We start from the raw sequence: 20,630 nt of genomic DNA, 5'->3' as shown, positions 1-20,630 counted from the left end.
ACTCGCTCGCCACAATTCTCAATGTTGCGTTGATTGGACCAGGTGTACAGCCGGGGAACGGCCGGTCGAGGAAGATTGCTCAACTTCTTTGCTAAGCTAAACAAAAAAAAAAAAAAACTTTTTTTCGTCGTGTATTTATTTTTAGATGCCAAAGGAATCTAATGTTTGCAACTTTGAATGCCGTTGATTAGTTCCGCATTGCGAGATTTGTTACAAATTTAGGCATAACGCGCTTTTTATGAAAAATGCACAACAGGTAATGTGAAAGTATTTGCGTGATCTATGGCGCGTTACGCGTTCCGCCGTCGCGTGATGCTGGCGACGCGTTACGAAATGACTCCGCCGCGACAAGATTGCTCATACGCGCGAGATTTAGAGACGTGAAAACCGAGCCGAGAGGGAAAAAACGCTCACCTGCGGCTGCACGATCGAACCCCGGGATAACCCCGGGAGAAAATGCCGCCGAAGAGGCATGGGACGGAGATAGATGCGAGCGGACATGATGGTAGTAAAGTTCACGGAAGAAATACGTGATACGTAGAAGGGCCCTAGGAAAGCGCAGGTTCCCAAGGTGTCCGGAGAATTTCGCTTTACGATCGCAAGAAAGCACGGCGAGTCCCCCGCTTCGGCGCTCCTCTCTCTTCCACGACTTTTCTGCCGGTTATTCCGAGAATTCTCCGAGATCCGATATCCTACGGCCGTTTTTTCGAGGGACTATTCTTACTGCGCTATTTTTCTACGACTAGATTTATGCCTCGTTTGTGCAGGGATCGTAATTTAAACGGACAGGAAGGCAAGTTTAACAGCGGTCCGCCGACTGTTGATTGTCGTACTTCGGAGTTACGAAACGACTTGGCACTTATAATCAGTATATATAATCAACAATCAGGAAATTTTGCAATCGAATTATTTGGACATGACAGTCGGTTTTTGTCGTCGCGTATGAAGACTCCGAGTGTCTGCTTGGTTCTAAAAATATTCGCGATATCATGTAAGCATACAAGCGGGATCCTTTGACGTGAAGCGAGTTCGAGACGAGTGGTCGGTTAGATGTAATTTGTACAGGATCTCTCCAGAGGTGAGAGAAGTTCGCAGTCAAGGCTCCCTCTTCGAAGTCATTGACATTGGCGGCCGGCACGAGAAGACAGATGCTGCCCATTATATATCGAGTGGTTAGTAAAACAGCGACACTCTCATTGTGCAATTATTTAATCGTCGCTTCCAAACACGACGAGCCATCAATTTATTTCCATAAATTTGGAAGAAATTCAAAAATTCGAAAATACATTAATTTTATCTTCCATTTTATTTGAATTCCAATCTGCTTGAAGTTTGGTCTCACTTCCTGAATTTAAATTTCGGACCAAAGTTCAAGTTGCATTCCGGGCTCTCGGATTCTTCATACCGATCCTGTTCGCGGATCTAATGCTCGCCGTCAGATGTTGAATGTTCTTAATAGCGTTACCTGACGAAGCATCGCGCTTCTCCCCGCGATTTCGTTTCGGTGCGCGTTCTGAGACGCGCGCGGCGCGGTCGCTTTTTTGGCGTTGTATGCGCGTGATGAGATCTATTATCTCGGATGACTGTTCTCTTTCGCCGGCTTCTGCGAGCGGGGCGCGTCGGTGAACGTCCTTTCTCTTTCTCGGCGGGACATTCGTGCGCATCATCAGGCACACCGTCAGCGTATGAACGGCAATTGTCACTCTCGCGGCAAAATCAATCAATGTTTCTCGAGCGCAATTTAAACGAGTTATTTTAAATTGCATCAGAATAAATAAACGCATAAATAGATGTCAAAACATTTTTTCATAATTTTCCAACATTCTTTTGCTGGAAAAAATATTTTACATCTTTGTATGACTTATTTAATTTCACATTTTTTCGACTTTGAAGCCGCAAAAAGCTCACTCGGTATTAAAACGATATGTTCTATTCTCGAACGAACGTCAAGACAAAAGACATAATTCAAGCGACAATCTTACCAGTTGTCACCTGCCACCATTAACTATGCGCGACGCGAAGGCGTAACTTCCTCCGACTCGATTTCCGGTCGCCGGAAACGTCCTTCTAACCACGGCTGAATCCTTAAATGAAAACAATCTCTTGCAGAGGGTCCCTCCCTTCCTCGATCGCAAACGAGGCGAATCGTTGCGCATCGTTGCATAATCTATCGCGCAAAACTATATGTATGCGTGAACAACCACGTACATATACGTAATTTTCCAGGTAAATTATGTATTCTTGGTGAATTCCTAGAAAACTATTGAATGTATTTTACGCTTTAAGCTTGAAAAAAATTTGGAATTGGTTAATAAATAACACTTGCAAATTACTTCTCCCGGGGAGATGCATAAATATCTCGATACTTGCGCGGCGTGAATGTTGTGAAGACGTTAAAATTATCTTATTACAGAGTCGTTCGAAACCTATAAACTTTTCTTCCACAGTAAACGCTAAAACGGTATAAACTCGTAGAAACAAGTTGGAAATTTTTGTTACATCGAAAAGAAACTTGGAATTTCGCGATACAGCTAATATGATACATTTATGAGAAATAACGAGGATTGTTTCCACAATTTCCAGCATTTTATTAACGCACAATGTTCGCAAACATTCTGCAGATATGTCCGTCTAGAACCGGCGATTCTTTTTGTAGAAAAGTCGAGTCTTCGAAATCATTCGCATCTAAATCACAATATGATTTCGCTGTCGGCAGCAATCGATACGGCCTGACGAATGAGGATCTGAATCGACGCTGGAGCAATCCCAATCAGGTGTATCATCCGGTGATCTATCACACGAAAGGCCTGATGGAGTATTGCGCCCGGGTGCTGCTCAGGCCGCCCCATGTTTTCGTCGATTATCACGGCCACTCGCGGAGGAAGAACGTGTTTCTGTTCGGCTGCTCAAGGTCGGGTTCCTGGAGCGCCGCGGACAGGGCGAAACCGGACCAGCCGGTGCAGTATTTGGTAAGGATCAGAGAGGCACGGAAGGGAATCGACTATAGGTGATATTTTTAGACACCCAGCCGCGAATATCATTCATCCTACATTTTACCTGCCACCGGGCGCGGCCCGGTGGACGTTTATCACTTTCGGCCGGCCGCGCTTTCAGCGCGAACTTTCGATTTGCGCGAATAATTGCGCGCCGACAGCCGTGATTCATTTCGCGCATCGCTTCGTCACGATAACATCCTTAGTCAGCGATATCGGAGGGCAAGCTTCTCCTCGTCGCGAAATCCTTGATTTTCGTCTCAGCTTCTGTAATGCGTAATCGTCGCGTCTCCTTTTCTGTGTGCATCAGATGTTACCGCATCTCATGCAGAGGACCTCGCCGGCTTTCGCTTTGCCGCTCTGCTCCTTCAAGGTCGAGAGGAACAAGGAATCCACCGCCAGGGTCGCTGTGTGGCGGCAGTTGGGTGTTTCGAGGTAAATGACGGCCACATACTGAGCAGCGATCTGACTCGCAATGAGATTCCATGTAGCAAGGTCGAGGTCGCGCGCATATCTTGACCCGTCTAGACGAGAGGTCCCTTTTTCGAAATTCATAGTTACTGTCAACATTAATTTGCCGAGGCACTTTTACTTGAATTAATATCTGTAGAGATTTATATGTTGAATAGAATTATTTAAATTATAAAGACTCGATAAGAGTCGGTAATCAATATTTCATCCGAACAGAAGTTACACAATGGAAAGCAGCTTTTGTGGATGTGATCAAGGCGCACTAGCGGGATTGCATCTCGACACAGAGCACCTGAAAGCCATTGGAACAGATTTCTGCCAAGCTTTATCCATGATGAAGGACGGCGGTGACGATTGGGCTGTTGAAAAGTGCGTAGAGATATGCAATCAGTCCGTTTATCTATTTGCAAAGGGAATAAATTTAATTAAGTATAAATTTATGATTAAAATCAGCTCCTTGATAAAAGAGGAAGAATAACTTATAATAGATCAAAACTTTAATATCTTTGTTCAATGAAAAAGATATTGGCATATTTTATGATATCTAGATTTATATATTACTGGTGAAAATAAAAGGATCTACACAAGATTGATGTATTATTCGATATAGATCGAAGGAGCAAGCCTGTTGCCCGAGAAAGTGTGTTTTACGAAAGTCGCGGAAAATTCCAAAATGTATTCAGGATAAGCACGCTATACACCATACTACGGCACTTTCTTAGCAATCGAAATAATTAAGCAATTGCAATATAAGGCAAGATTTATGTACGTTACGTGTGCGCGAATTGCAAATTTAATGCTTTATTGTATGGTCCTGTATTAACAATGTATATGTTTTATTATCGATCAACTTAATATACTCAGTAAGCTCAGTAAGCAAAATGTTAGCAGTGCTGGCGGACTAACAGCAAATTTGCTGTCAACATTGCTAATATTTGGCGGTCCGAAATAATTAACTAACAATAATAATTTAATCATAATAATAATTTAAGCGCGGAATCGTTATAATTTAACTTTGACGATTAAAAATAATTATCAAACTTGTATGTACTTATTAACTTACCTTCGGCTGATCGAAATTTCGCTTATTTATCGGTCAATATATTTTTTTGTTAATAATTATGCTTGTTTTTAGAATTTCCATAGAGGAGCATGTTCCTGAAGAATCAAGATGCATAGACGACGAAGTATCTTCCAGTAGCGAATCCAACGAATCCGATTTCGAGACTTAGGAAACTGCACTTTAGTCAAGTGTCGCAGAATATTTACTTCAACGACGAAATTCGATATTTAATTTTCAGCATAGACTCGAAAGTTTATACAAATTTCCGTTCTGAATAATAAAATAATAGTGCGCTAACAATAAGTGATACATCGCAAAGAAAAATATGTGCAACAACGTTTATTTGAAACTGGTAACAAATGTTCTGAGCTACTATCTATGTACATCGCAATTTGCATATATCCAGAAATCAATACTTTGCAAATTAAATTTAACGAGATTATAGATTTAAAGAGTGTGGGGGTACTATATTTTAAGTTAATATGACCGCGTGCGATTATTTAGCTTGAAAATAAAATTTGAGAGTTGAATGCGTGAGATCTAAACATAGCAATAAAAAATGACATTTAGAAAGTTTTACATTTTGCGGAAATTGGAATCATAAGTGCAGCAAATTTTAAATAATACCAGAAAAGAGAATTGTTTTACATTTATTCTCTCGTATTGTTACCTCGCTCTATACTTTGTACACATACAATGTGATTATATAAATATAGAAAATAAATGTTACTGAGCTGTGATTCTCTGTACAGATTTTGTGAGACCTCTCATCCTAAAATTTCCCGGTGCGAACGGACTGAAGTGAATCGAGACGCATCGTGTTTTCCACAACGCCCATAAGTAAATTAGAAGAAAGGTCTTGTTGAAATCAAGTAGCGATTCACGCGAAAGGACGGCGTGCGAAGGGTGGGGTGCTGCATTTGGAGTGGTCCGAGATGCGTCATTTTGTTGACAACGCCAATAGAAGAATAGATGGGAGAATGTGTTTTGTTTAGATCAGCGACGATTCGCACAAAGAATGCTGCGTGAAAGGTGGGGGATGCTGCAACTGGAATGGTCCGAGGCGTGTCGTGAGAATTCCTTGAATATGCCAATAGTAAGGCGGAAGAAAGGTCTTATTTAGGTAAACGACGATTCGCGCAAAGGGTACCGTGCGAAAGGGGAGGTGCTGCAACTCAAGTGGTCCGAGATGCGTCATTTTGTTGACAACGCCAATAGAAGAATAGAAGGGAGAATGTGTTTTGTTTAGATCAGCGACGATTCGCGCAAAGAATGCTGCAACTGGAATGGTCCGAGGCATGTCGTGAGAATTCCTTGAATATGCCAATAGTAAGGCGGAAGAAAGGTCTTATTTAGGTAAACGACGATTCGCGCAAAGGGTACCGTGCGAAAGGGGAGGTGCTGCAACTCGAGTGGTCCGAGATGCGTCATTTTGTTGATAACGCCAATAGTGGGGCAGAGAGAGAGATCCTGATTGAGAAACGATTGGATAATGGGACGTCTTCGACTCGAGTGGTCCGAGAGAGAGAGAGAGAGATGCACTGTTTTCTTAACAACAGCAATAACGTAGAATAGATGAGAGGTCTTATCAAGATAAAGTGCGATGATTTGTGTGAATGATTTTGCATATCTATTGTCACAATTTGAGCAGTTCAAAATGCACTGTTTTTATGACAACGCCAATAGAGTAAAGTAGAGAGTAAGTGTTATTAAAAGCATCATAACTGTGTGACATAAAAAGAATCTATCAAAAGTTAACAATTGCGGGCGGAATTTGATTTATTTTACTTAGATATGCTGAGCAGTATCGAAATAAGCAATGCAATTTTATAGAAATTAAATATAAATACAACAAAGTGCGGCGTGCAGTATTAATGGCAATCAATGTTCGAACTCTGAAAATAGGAAAGGTATAGATCACAATCTGGCATTTTGCATTTCTATATTATTTTCAGAATTTATAGCGAAACTGTTTATATATGTATATATTGCTTTCTAACAGAAGCATCTTTCATCACTGTCAAATAAGCAAAATATTGACCGATTGACAGCAAATATGATCAATTTCCTGTTAATTATTTGATAAAATTTGCTGTCAACATTGCTAACAATTGGCTATTTGATAACAACTGGCTAAACAAATGTTTAACTCGGCAATCTAATTCTCGGTAAAAACACTTTATCAATTAAGCATAGTCAGTCACATGGTTGTATACTATACTTGTATACGTCATTTTTTTTAAGATCAAATCGTTATCGTCATCGAAATTCGACGATACGCAGATATATTACGCGGATATAGGCATTTCAAAACATTTTCGCATTGTCAACATATAAGAGTTGGCAATGTACACATTTCATTACAAATAACAAACATACGTAACAATGAAAAATTTAGTACCAAATGATTCTTCAACGCTGCCGCTCGCAGATTAAATTATTTAATGGCAATGTAATTAAAAAATTCGTTGATTAAAATTACTATAAAAATTGTGCCCTGTACAATATTAATTGATTCAATCGAGATTATGTTGCATATGCAAAAAATTGCACGCTGCACCTACGAATCAATTAATTAAAACAACGCTAAAAGTAGGATTCGTTAACTGGCGATTACAGTTCTCCGTAAGACTCTATCTGATTTAAGCAAAGACGTCGGAATGAACTTCAATAACATTATTGTCGATTTCGCGCGTTAGTGTAGCCCATGTAATCGTCGTATAATCTTATCGAAATTTAGCCTAATGCTTTATTACACGTGTATAAAGCTGACGTAGCCAAAATCGGCTTCGTACAAATTACTACAAAATGTCCACTGTTGTACTCGTGTACGTATAAACGAAAGCCGGAGTGAACCGAACACGGCATTATCGGCCTTATCGTGATCGTATTAATCATTATATATCCTCAAATAATTTTTCACAGATTAATGACTAACGTGGAATAATTCAGTGATAAGCTGTGCGCACGTTCACATCAAGCAACGAAAAAAGCAGTAGATAATATGAAGATATTCGCCATCATCATCATCGGCTGACAATGGAGTCGTCATTTTAATCTGTTCTTTGACGGAATACCAGAACTTTCGATACGTTTAATTTGATTTTACCTAAACAAATGCTAATTTTCTATGTGAATTTCGACAACGCAGGATTACAATGGATTACGCCGATCTTTCCGCTGGACAATCAGTGACCGGGAACTTCATTCGATGCCGTGCAGTTTCTTCATCTGTAGCTTCATCTGCTCGTAAGTTATCCACAGTACGATGTTCCAGGACACCAAGCGCGAGAAACTCGGTACGAAGCCCTTGTAGAACGCGCTCGGGCCCTCCTGGACGAAGGTCTTGATGGCGCAGTCGATCGCGCCCTTGTACTCGCCGGCGGCGCTGTTCATGTAGCGCGTCTTCACGACATCCACAGGACTCGCCGCCAGGGTGGTGCAGAGTCCCGCAACCGTCGCCGCTGTGAAGTGGCACGGTATTCCATCGCGGAGATAGCCGCTGGCGAGGATGAGATCCTTGATGATATCATAACAGACGATCTCCGCGACGTTCACGATAACGTTTCGCGAGATGTTCGGCAAAGTTCCTGCGAATGACGAGGATAGCGGTCAGATTAATTCATAGAATGATATCTTTTTCTCGATGTTCATGTCTTGCATATATTTTTGTATTTGTCTGAAATAATTTTGAAATTTGAAGAGAGAGAATAACGATGTTTTCTCACCTTTCCAGAGGCCTTTCGCGCCTTCCACGTTGGCAATATTCTTATACGCCTGCAGGGTGGAGCTATACCTCGCCGATGATCGCCCATTATTTCCAGCCTGCATGCGGATCTTGACGACGTCGGTCGGCTGAGCAAGCAGCACTGCCAAAGCGCCTGTTGTGATTCCCGCAGCGACGCGTACGCCGATATTCATCGAGGTACCGCTCCTATTATTACCTGCTAAAATAAAAGTGAATAGTGAAGAGCGATGATCGTCGTGGAGGATAGATTAAAAGTTAATATCGGATAGGACAGACGCGGATTACGCGTCAATCACTTTTTATTGACTCATTAAATGCTTTCTAATCAACCAATGTCGCTTTTAACGAGATATTTTTACTGCTTACAAGTGATGAAGTAATAAACTTTTTAGAGTTTGATGTTAATTACAAATAGTAAAATTTCGATTGTGAAGAATATAAGTCGTGCCGAACAATTGCGGAAACAAAATTAATTTGTCGATAAAGTTAGAATAGCAACCGTGTCATATAAACTTTCGCGTAAAAAATATATAAAACGATACGATAGCAAAATTCGAAAGCGCTATTTATTCGTCTGTGGATGTCCAATATTTATATAGCGATTGAATCGCGAAAAAAAAAAAATATGTTTAACTTTAAGCAAAACTTGAGAAAAAGCTTCAGCGATTCGTCAAAAATAAATTGTTTCAAGTTATTACAGTTGGTAAATATATTTAAATATTATAACATAAGTTTGTGGTTCTATGTATAAATATTATTTTGTCGAATTGAAACTTTTCTCATAATTGCAGTAGAATAAATATATAATAGTTTCTCAATTGTTCAATGCAGCGAGTGAAAATTATAAAAGATACGTATAAACGTATAAATTTTCGTTTCAAACGTAATAATTTATTCGTTGTATATTAATCTTTCAGCTCCCCTATTTCTACTTTCTTACTGTTAACTTATCTTTCCTTCTATCTCCCTTTTTCTCTCTTTCAGCCTCGAAAACGACGAAGAACAAGGAAGAATGCACGTTTCGAGCATCTTCAGCCGAGGCAATCCGATCCGCGCGTAGAGTTTGCAAGAGCTTTCGTCGTTGTAAAGCGAGTAGCCGATAATAATAATCCGCCATTCGTGGGTATATGTGTCTGTGTATATGTCAGTGTTGGGCGACATTCGTATAATTCAGTATCTTTTCAAAACATTGAGTTTAACGATAATAAACTTTAGAGAAAGTATAAAATTCATCATTTCTAAATTTTCTCTATGCAATACTTATATACATTTCATTTTCAAAGCAAAAATGTACAAAAAAATTAGCAATTATTATATATACGTTTAAATTTTTTGTCTACAAATGTAAATAAATTTTTGCACAATTTTATGCGCTCTTCGAGGAGTAACATTTTTGCAATTACAATTCGCAATTATTATTCGCAAAATATTGTCCAACACGGATATGTACGCGAATCTACTGCATTGCTAATATATGTCGAGACGTGTGTGTTCTGATATATGTGTGGCATGTATGCGTGTGTAGAAAGGCGGGATTGTATCCACGGCTATTTGTGTGTCGCAGGAGAATATATTATCAAAAAGTTAGGAGTTTGTTGGATGTACCGTCGAAGATTCCAGCGTAGAGTGACTTCACGCTGTCGTAGAGGCCCAACCGTATGCCGGCGAAACACATCTGTCTCTGGAGTCCCGCGGACAGACCTCCGTACAGGCTCCTGTAACCACCCTCGCTCAAGCTCACCGCCCTCACAATTCACCCTCAAATGCATCCCCGGGGCTTATTTTTTTTTTTTTTGGTACACATTTCTCTCTCTCTCTTTTGCTCTCTATCTCGTTGCATTTTTTTTTACATCGCTCGCCTTTGATACAAATATCGCGCAATTTTTCTTTTTTTCTTCTCTCTTCCCCTTTTTCCCTCTTTTTATTTTCCTGCGCGATTTCAATCAAACAAGCGCCGTAATCTTCCCAGACATCGAATGCTTTAGCGAAAGTCAACATCGTTTCGTTAATCGAGTGATTTACAGATCGGAGACGCGCGAGAGAAAAGAGAAGCGGCCCAAAGGCCGAGAAATAACCGGGAGAGAGCGTGCGTCATCACCAGCCGAAGTCACGAATTGTAATGTTGTACCGCGGCTCAAAATTCAATGAAAGAAGGCACTGGTGGTCGGGAAAGTATAAACCGTCGCTAGACAAGATAATTGAAATAAAACCAAGAAGAGAAACTGAGAAAGAAAGGAGAGAAACCGTGTGAGAACTTAAAAATATCACGGAGGGGAGACGTAAGAGGGATAAGCGGGTTGTCTCTCGAAATTTTTAAACGATTCCATCAGCAACTGCTATCAAAGGTAAAAAGAAATTTCGTGATGTTTCACGTGGCGTACAAAAAAAGTTTATATAAAACGTCACGTTCGCTCGTATTATGCAGTATGTTGTAACTGAAATTATCTTGCAAAAATTGATAAAGATCTAGCATTTTGCACAAAAAAGAAAGATGAATTATCAATTATCTTACAAACGAGGTAACGAAAAGAGAGACAACTCGCGTGCGTGAAAGAAATAAAATAGTAAGAATAATAAAAATGATAAAAAGAATCGACGAGAATGCCGTCGACAAGGCTCGTCACGTTCGATTCGCTCTACATCTTTCGACCTTTAAAGAATGTAATAAATTCTTGAAAGCCATTCTTTTCACTATTCTACATAGAAATGCGCATATAAATTGCGTTATGTAAAAAACAATTACAGAGTAGGCTGCCTACAATAGGTTATTGCAGAAAGAGCGCTTGTCCACGACACCCGATCGAGAGGCGAGATTGAAATCATATTTGTCTGGAAATTAATGCTTTAGAAAAGTTTCCCCAGAAAGAGCGGAAAGTGTCGTTTTAACGCACGTGTGCCAGATATCGAGCGAAATTCCGATGAAAATACGATGAGTGTCACCGCTATCATTCTCATCGATCCTTCCTTCACTGACATATCACGAGACTGGAGTACACGATTATTTACCCAATCGATTTATGTCATAATGGTTAAACAAAGTGATCGCATACATACAGCTTGGCAAACATCCACTGCAAACATATGATGTTGCCGTATTCGAATTACGCTCGAATCATATCGTACACAGGATAATGTAAAGGAAAAGTTCAAATCAATAGTCATTTATATTTGAATCAATCCGCAATTACTAACACATTGTGCTAGATATTCAATTATTATTTATTCCGAGTTTATTTTTAATAAGTTTTCTTTGTACTCTACGTATGTCAAATGTGTAATTCAACGGATAAGTGACGAAAGAATCGATCAGCTCGACCTGGCACACGCCGAAACAAGAAGAGTGGTTAATATTATTTTCAGAGAGATTGATACTCACAAATGCGAAACAATTATTTATAACCAAACGAGCAACAGCTCTTTGAGTAGTTTCGAATGAGTTCTAAATTGAATCAAGGCCCGTATAAAAAAGAAGTCTTGCACTTCTAAATGCGTATATATATATGTACAAATGTTAAAAGATTGAACAAAGTTGATTTACCTACCATCGTTTCCTTAAATTACTATTAGGATAATGAACGACGTACCTTGCTCCCTCGAATCTGACGATGTTGCCGATGGTCTGCAGCAATCCCGGCTGGCTCGCTCTCACTGCAAGGACCGACCCTTCCGCCAGCAGCAGGGCCTGACCTTCTCCCGCAATCTTTGAAAGATTTCAAGCGTGTGAGATATCGATTCGATGAATAATAAACACAGCCTCGTCACTCTTCGGGTATAAGCGGATCGAATAATGGATTATTTTACTTACTTGCATTCGAACTTTGGCGGTGTCCAACGGAAAGGTGGCTAAATCGGCGATGCAGGCCGCGGTGCCCGCGGTAAGCAGCTTGAGGCCAAGCGAGTAATCTTCCGACGCTCCCTGCTTCATGATTTCCGCTGTTCGGTTACTTTTCTCTCTTTTTTTTTTTCCTTCTTGTTTTCTTCTTCCCTCTATTACTGCTGATGAGGTGCGATTGGAAGTGCGCGTGTCGGTCTTGCGGAGGATGGTGCAGGGCTCTTGGAGAAACTTCCGGCTGATTATTCCCCGCGTGACAAGATCCCACGAGCTCGCTCGGCTTTTTCTCAGCAGGATCCCCCTTTTCTCGTCGGACAAGCGAGATTCTATATACACTATATACAACGTCCTGCCAGAGGACAAAGGAACTTCAGGTGTTCATTAATCTAACGGTGCTTTAAAGGTGCGTTTCCCTGAAGTGATCGGGATACGCGTGGAGTCCTCCCGATCGCGAGCACTCGTGTTTGATTTCCTGATGATGAACTTCTTTATACATACTATTCTCCTGCGAACAAACGGCGAGAAAGAAGTTTGTAAGTAAATTAGCAATCGAGAGCGCGAAAGTTAATCGGATACGAGTGCGATCGCGACTGTCGCCGGCACACCAATGTCCGTTACTTTCATCTTACCGGAGAGATATCGCATAATCGATAATTCTACGAAATGAAGCGATAAGCGCCAAAGTACACCGCAACGTAATCGCGCCGCGGTCAAAGGTAGCAGACTAGATTGTGCGTTATCGCGGGGTCAACGATTAAACAAAGCGGTGCTCCTGGCGACCGTCGATCGGCGAATATCCGATTCGGATATAGGTCGTTATCAATGCGCACGCGCGACGATCTTGAAATATTTGAATACGGCTTATCGAAGTCGTCGCCGCGACGCCTACCGTTACGCTAATCGCTGGTAGATCCGTTCGTCGCTAGCTCGTCACCACGACGCGTTTCCCACGACCGAAGCGTACGAAATGCCGCGTCGGACGTATCCTCGTTTCTACGTACGAAAAAACGTTCTGGCCGCGGCACGACCCACACGACTGAAATAGAACGCCGAATAGAATGAAAGGAGGACTAGTCGGCTTGGCGGTTTGCCAGTGTGAGGCGAAAGACCCGCAGGCTTAATTTACAATTATGATGATTAACATCAATGCCTATCATGTTTACTCACACATACGTATATTGATGTTTACATCATCATTTTGACTTACAAATGTTTGGGTGGCATGTTGCATAAAAGGACGTAATTAGATCGACTTGTAGCCGCGATCATATGTTTATATGCGAGCCGCGACACAAATTGATAATAAATATGAGCGAGATTAAATAAATGGTCGGATAAAGCGCTCCGAGTGCAAAGAACGCGGGAGATATTGATAGACTTTGTTCGATCGTTTTGTTTTCTAGAACGGTGTCTATTAAATATCAGTAGCGATTGGTTGATTTGTTTATTGAACTTAAGCAACAATCAATTATACAGCGGAATCAATACATTATAACTATACAGTTTGCCGTTCAATTGAAGAAAAAGTTCCCGGCAGCGAATTTTGTATTTTTGCTTTTTTCTCAAAAGTTAAACTGCGGAGAAATCGCTGGCTTGAATAACGATTCTATTTCTCTATTTGACTCGATACACAGGTTTTACGAATCACATGTTTATTAAATCGCGTTAAATTAGCTATTTGCGCAACGTACGAATCCACCTAGTACAAAGTCCAATAATCACATTGCGGTAGCGCGCTTTTGAAATTTACTAACACACATATAAGAAAAGAACGAATGTCATGTCCACTTGAAGAGCGTGGCACAAAGTCCAATGTTTGAATTATTTTAACTGTGTGACGAAGTACTTTTGCATTGGTGCCGTGCCTCCGCAACGTCACACGTGTTTATCATAGATAATGAAACTCAAGCTATATTAAACTTGCGCGCGTAGCTCTTTTTGTCGAGTAACTAATAAAAATGTAAAAATTGGAAATTATTCTATGTAACTTTATATTTTTTTCCATTGGTTTTTTAATTTTTATATAATTTTTTTGTATATTTGACATATAAGGTGCCATAAATAAAAATAAATCAGATTATCAACAAACTAGAATAGGAAATCAATAATTGATCGTTTGCCTGCTGCTCTGTCCTTTTAAATAAATCAGGACAACCTTCGAAATACGGAATTCTCGCGGTATCCTTGCACACGAAAACACGCTGAAGCACAATGAAAAGTGTGTATGAAAGAAAAACTTATATGGTATTCTCGACGCAGTATCCTAATATAGAAACTACCGATATCAAAATTTTCTTTTAATCAACAAAATTTTTAATCCTATTTTTTATTTTATTCTCTCGTAATGCTAATCGCTTTAGAGAAGTAATATTTTAATGACATTTTAATAACATAAAGTTAGGCTTAATTTTTTTTCATAAACAACTGTTCGCTGTAATATGAATGACATCGATCTAGATGACGTGTCAAATGCGCATTCTTATTCGGAAAATCCCAACGATGCATCTGTCACGAGAATCGGGATCAATGAATGACGTTATGAGTCATATTGAAATAATTGCAACCGGGCACGCAAAAGTATTTATTCTCAGTATTTGGCATGTGCCACCGGCGTGGGTGAATCGATGTAGCGAACTCGATGCGGTACGCGCATATGCAGTGCACCAAGAAACGCAGGTACCGCGCTCAACTTCCGCGACGCCGCTATGTCCGTCGCAGCGCGACTCGAATTTCGCCAAATTGTGTAAATTGTTGACTCGCGAATATGTGTATATATATGCGAATAAAACGACGCCGGCACGCATGGGAAAAATTCTTCATCGCGATCATACACACTGCATCCGATCAACGCATGCCCGACGAGTCGATTTTTACGTGACGGGTCAATAACATCGGTCAACGTTAATCGTAATTAGCTAGATAATGAGACTCATGCCATGGATATTAATACATTACAGAGAAAAACGATTATATGATCAATAAACAGCTAACGGCGCTAATAGAAGCGGAATACGTGAACCATGTTTCTCGCGTGAAAACCTCTTCTGACTTTTTGCAATTATAAACAAAATTAAATATTAAAGAAATTATATTAGGTATATCAACAATTGCCAAAAATTTATCTTTTAACGTATTATTAAAATAGCGTGTTGCATTTGTAAAATAATCTTTGTTTACCTTCTCGTTACACAACCGAAATGCGTAATAAATGCCTGATAAATACAACAAATTATCTAAACTGCGCAGAAAATTTAGAAATTTATAATAACAGTGTACATATCTCATAACTTAGTGTGTATTCAACTGTCGCGTTTTAATATTTGGCTTAATAGATATCGCAAGGTATCATTTACAATCCAAATGTCACTGAATATTGATTTTTTTTTTACCGAGTGGCAAAATCCCACGATAAAACAAAGATAGGACATGGCACACGTTGACAATCATATTATTTATGATATTATCGTGTTTTGTAACCAACCTTGAGAGATCCTTGAGAGAGTTATAAAATACAACGAAGGACCATTCTTAACCAACACTACACGTTTGCTACGTATATTAAAAAAAAAATATTTGAGAAATAATAACGTATGTAATAAATAATAATACAGTTCGAACGACGAGAGAATTGCTCTCCGATTTTTGATACAAAAAATAAAATGAAAAAATATGCAAAAATCAAAATTAAAACGCTACATACAGCGTTAAAGCTGCAATGTTATTAAATTGTCAAATAAACAAAATAATAATAAAAAAAAAGCACACTTTACTTACCAAGTGTACAGTGAGTGGATAACAACACAACTGAAAGGAGGTGAGAGAAAGCACCGTTTATACCGGCTCGCCGACGAACGGCGGAAGTCCAAAGCCTGTCCCGACCAATGAACAGTCGTTTGTGGCGTCATCCTCCGCCAAGGAACGTTGAGCTTGCAGAAATCGATAATTTCTAGAAGCGTGGTGGCAATCGCAGCCGAGGATAATGCATATGCGCTCTCCGCTGAGGGCGAATCCGCACCCCTTTAGGTGGATGTCGAGATTGTGCGTCATCGTGGCGTGTTGTGAGAAAAGTCGGATGTTCCACTGAAATCAAACAGAATAGCTGAATAAAATAAAAAAATAAACGTTTAATTTACCTCTTAATGCGTATTAAATGATTATAAAGTTTGATTGCGTCAAAGTTCGTAATTCCCTCTGTGTTATATATATTTTATTCCCAACTCAGGTGACCACTTACGTCAGAATATTGACATTTTGTGACGTCGGCTACTCATATTTCAAAGGTTTCAAACAATGACGGTGTAGCTGTGACATAATTCACTAATAGCATTGCACAACAAGTTACGCTTTCACGTAATAACATTATATTAGTTTTAACGGATAGAGATAATATATTTTCAATAGCATTTTTTTCATGCCTTTCTTTTTCTTTATGATGTAACATATTTGTTTTAATTTCTGGAAAAAATGTAAAGAAGCATACTTAAAAAACTATTAAATATGCGAAATAAATGGATCGCCACGTATAAGTTATAATAAATTAGTTTATTGAATTATTAGGCATGAACAATGTATTTGAAAATGCCTGATAGCAACGAGCCGCATACGTAAGATTTTTATTTAAGAAAACTACTTATCCAAATCCGGTTGATCAGATTAGCTGATCAATACGCAGTAACGACCGTTCTTTGTACTTTGACTTTGCGATATCTCGTAGACTTTATTGATGTTTTATGATGCTATATTAAAGTAACTTTAAAAACCTATATATATATATAAATTTGTGCCATATACGATACTCATACTTGTATCAAGTACGATGTGCATTGAAAATGAATGATTTCAAGTGGGGAATTCTAGGACATTGAATGTCGTGACTATTTGATAATAAAACATTGAAATGATTAATTGATGCTTGGACTCGACAATCAAACGATGAAAACACTTTTAAAATTAGATAAATAACTTGTCTTGAAAAATCAATAGACGAGCTGTAATAATAATTATTTCAAAATTATCTCATATAAAATCATGAAAAACAAATTAAATTAAAAAAGACATTTCGCGAATGAATGTAGCAAATAATCGTAGCATTGCTCATCGCCAAAGAATCAGGTGTCAGTAAATGGCGATAATTATCGTCACGCTGACCTCACCATGTGTTTGGCAATCGCTATGTACATCGCTACCGGAGCACTCAGTATAATCCAACATCTCTTATCGATGATTGGCGTGTTCCTATTAACTTTATTGGGTAGAGCGATTTTGTTGATCGGTTATATGGTGACAAAAGGCACTTCGAGAGAACGTCGAAGGAGTCCCATCCAAAGAGAACGGGATTCGTACACGGATTCCGAGGAGGATCACGCTAACACGAATGCAGTATCCTTGGAGTCGAGACACTCTTCTCGAACGAGATCTGTCACTATACAAACGAGTCAATCGATTCTTGAGACTCCTATTTCCATCTAATATACTTAATTGTGTCTATCGGTATAATATTTCAATTGATATTATTCGAATTTACAATCTTTACTTATTGTTACGATATTCTTTTAACGCAAGCTTCTTTTAGATATTAATTATGCGAAATATTACACAAGATTGGAATTAGGCATATTGTACATTTGTATTTTAAAAATACATATTACATAATCCAAGAGATATATTTCCAATGCAAAGTGCAAGAGATTGTGAATAAGTCATCTTTATATGCCGAATAAATCACTGTAGAAATAAAATTCTAAAGTAATCATATAAAATTTTGGAAAAATTTTAAATGATTATTTGAACATAAATTTCTATAAGTTTTTATAAACAAGCCATTCGTCCGACGAGTTCTCTGATTACAGATTTCAGCACTATGGAAATTAATCGCAACAGATAAAAGAGATAAATGCTATTCTGTCAATTCATTAAAATATATTTATACACTGATATAAAACATAAATGCGTTAATAATTATTATCAACATATAAAAATAGAATTTCAACTTGTGCTTAGAACAAGATTATGAGTTTCAGGCTTGATTGGATATGTTAAACAATAAAAATCATATTCCTATTTGCCTTTGGTTTACGATTGGAAATTATTCACAAGAATAATCGCGTAATATAATTATATTCTGTTCAAAAAAATTTAATATTAGAGAGTTTCAATAATAAACTTTAGTAATATTATAATTTTAGCTATATGTAAGTATAAATGGACGGAATACATCAATCCATGTATCATGAGATACATACATGATATGTTAATTATAAATCTAATTATGCGTCTTATACGTGGACGGAACTAGTGTAATAATTTCGCAAATGCGCAAATCTATCACTAATAAAGCCCATTGCTGTAGCAAATAAGCATTCGTATTTTACGATAATTATTCAATCTATAAAATAAAAAAGCTACAGCTGCATGCAACTTTCTTATCAAATTCTTTGTGCATAATGTATAATTGTCAGTGTTCACATCTTAATTTAAAGTTTTAAAATTATTTTCTTTTGTCACGATATGTATGTTAGAAACACGAGAGAAAATGTATGTATGTCAAATATACAGTGAATAAAAAAGATATTTGCACATCGTTCTTTTTTTTAACTTTATACAAAAAAAAATATATTACTAAAAATATATTACTAAAATGTTTCTATTAAAGATTTTGCATTGTATTTCTACTGATATATAAAATATAGTACCTGATAGCAATATTTTTTTTCTTTGTAAAATTTATCTCAGAGTAACAATGTGCCTCTTTTTTATCCACTGTATTATTATTATTATTATTTAATTAACAGGCATAGTTGATACTGCGCTATGAGGCGTTGTCGGTCGAGAACCAGCAATAGAATGAGTTGTCGATGCGTTTAGAGATTGCATTGTACCAATCTAAAAAAATAAAATATTTTTAATTTCGAATTTTTTAACTATAGAACTTTCTGTTATACGTTTTACGATTACAAAATAATAATAAAATAAAAATATCATACCCGCAGATGAGCCAGATCTTCTAATCTTGTCAAATCGGATAATTCAATATAAAAGGAATATACGAGAAGCCAGCCATATGCAGAAATGCAGGTGAATAGTATCCATAGAAGACACATCATAATGTTATAGGCGAATATCATATCATTGACAATGCTTGCAAATACAAAAGCGAATAGTCTGAAAATAGCAAAAATAGCAAAACTATACAGCCATGGCACTATTTTCTTCTCATATTCTTTCCGCAGAGCTACGATCAATATTGAAGAAGTTATAACGATAACTAATCCACCCAGCATGGAGAATAGTGCAAACACAATTAGAGCATTACGAACTGAAAGAAAAAAGATATATAGCTTTATAATATAACCAACATTTAAATTATTTATATCCTTATATCTAAAAAAATTGTATCAAATTTAATGTTAGAAAATAAACTTACTATGTTGATTGCCCACGTAAACAAATTCATATGATAGGATATAATATCCGTAATGTGTGGAGCCAGGTGTAGCTTGTGAAAGGCAGTAGATATCAAAAATGGCTGTACATATTGTGAAAAAGGCTAAACACTGAAAAGATATATATTTTGTTTTGGATTACTTAAACAATAAAAAAATGTTTCTAAAACTAAAAATATCTTTATTAAATACATACCAATGAAAATATAGCAGTGAACATAGAACCTCTTTGAATGTCAAGTACAAAGGCATGTGTTATAATTGGTTTCTGATACCATGGAATTTTTACACTGCGAGCTGATCTTGACGATCTAAGATTTGCACTGCTGCGAGCGGTAGTGACATGGGAATACACCGACGGTGTTCCCATACTAGGAGACTTTTTTCCATAATTCATTTTGACCTACTTTCAGATAAAATCAAATCAAGTATTAAATAAAGTAAAATATTCATTTATATGTATAGTTTGTTCACTCATAACAGTTTATTTATACTCACAAGTTATAAAAATGTTAAGCAGCTAATCAATTAGACAAGTCTCTTATAAGTTGCAATGTGTTAATGATATGTGCTTGATATGTATCTGTGATGTGTATCACGATATGTCATATATGTATTTCTTCTGAAAAATGTAAACAATGAGTAGATTTTTTAACATCTTGCAGAATGCTGAAATTAGCTTCTATATAGATTTACACTGCTTCATTAGTAATAGCATTACACCCACAAATGTAATGAAAACTAATATTGACACAATTTAATAACAAACCTATAATTTACTCACAGTGAGGCTTTTATTAGATTTACGATTTTCATGCTATTTCATGCAACATAATATTACAATAGACACGATCTATGTGCACATTATGCACTAGTTATATCTGTGTATTTAAAAGTGTTTACAAAATGTTTCGCGTTAGTTTACGTACATATAATGGACACGCCTTGTCAAATATTCGTAATACTACCACTACCTGCTTGTATGAAATCATTTACAAGCATGGCTAATGAAAATGAAATAGAATGGAAGGTCTTACAAATAATTATAACAAAGAAACTAGATGTAGTATAGGGTGAGTTT

General features: G+C 37.8%; 2 protein-coding genes across 13 annotated transcripts in view; one reads left to right on the top strand and one right to left on the bottom strand.

The window, feature by feature from the left end:
* The window catches only part of LOC105675129 (cytosolic carboxypeptidase 1-like), a 30,915-nt gene extending 25,648 nt beyond the window's left edge, over positions 1-5,267 (top strand). For 2 of the 4 annotated variants that reach the window (XM_012371989.2, XM_012371997.2), the window contains 5 exons: positions 2,717-2,969; positions 3,304-3,428; positions 3,681-3,833; positions 4,075-4,218; positions 4,600-5,267. In XM_012371989.2, the coding sequence (XP_012227412.1) occupies positions 2,717-2,969; positions 3,304-3,428; positions 3,681-3,833; positions 4,075-4,186 (643 nt within the window). In that variant the 3' untranslated portion in view covers positions 4,187-4,218; positions 4,600-5,267. Of the gene's footprint in view, positions 1-2,716; positions 2,970-3,303; positions 3,429-3,680; positions 3,834-4,074; positions 4,230-4,599 lie in introns of all 4 variants that reach the window. The other 2 variants (XM_012371988.2, XM_012371990.2) reach the window with 2 other exon arrangements.
* A 1,188-nt stretch (positions 5,268-6,455) lies between these two features.
* Positions 6,456-20,556, bottom strand: LOC105675133 (dicarboxylate carrier UCP2). 9 transcript variants are annotated; one of them, XR_010890357.1, is made up of 8 exons: positions 20,334-20,556; positions 20,048-20,171; positions 19,746-19,955; positions 19,531-19,660; positions 19,091-19,422; positions 16,342-18,989; positions 15,882-16,187; positions 12,221-12,612 (listed from the first exon to the last, which is right to left on the bottom strand). XR_010890357.1 is itself a non-coding variant. In XM_067355697.1 (6 exons), the coding sequence occupies exons 2-6, from the start codon at positions 12,198-12,200 to the stop codon at positions 7,732-7,734; spliced, it is 951 nt and encodes a 316-aa protein (XP_067211798.1). In that variant the 5' UTR covers positions 12,201-12,612; positions 15,882-16,187; the 3' UTR covers positions 6,456-7,731. The 9 variants fall into 9 exon arrangements, 5 of the variants coding, with proteins under 5 accessions (XP_067211798.1, XP_012227433.1, XP_012227432.1 ...); XR_010890356.1 differs by having other exon boundaries at positions 19,746-19,952; XR_010890359.1 differs by having other exon boundaries at positions 20,479-20,534.
* Between the last annotated feature and the right edge of the window lie 74 nt (positions 20,557-20,630).

This window comes from Linepithema humile, chromosome 5, assembly GCF_040581485.1.
Source record: "Linepithema humile isolate Giens D197 chromosome 5, Lhum_UNIL_v1.0, whole genome shotgun sequence".
NCBI classification, from domain to species: Eukaryota; Metazoa; Arthropoda; class Insecta; order Hymenoptera; family Formicidae; genus Linepithema; species Linepithema humile.
The sequence above is the reverse complement of the archived record's forward strand: the minus strand, read 5'-3'. Positions and strand labels throughout refer to the sequence as shown.

What these genes read in the sequence shown, in the direction of transcription:
- LOC105675133 (XM_067355697.1), bottom strand. Translation starts at nt 12,200, where the DNA reads ATGAAGCAGGGAGCGTCGGAAGATTACTCGCTTGGCCTCAAGCTGCTT. An exon ending in GTCAGATTCGAGGGAGCAAG is followed by an intron (nt 9,991 to 11,859) that starts GTACGTCGTTCA and finishes GGGTGGTTACAG; the next exon opens with GAGCCTGTACGGAGGTCTGT. An exon ending in CGCGAAAGGCCTCTGGAAAG is followed by an intron (nt 8,118 to 8,255) that starts GTGAGAAAACAT and finishes CGTCATTCGCAG; the next exon opens with GAACTTTGCCGAACATCTCG.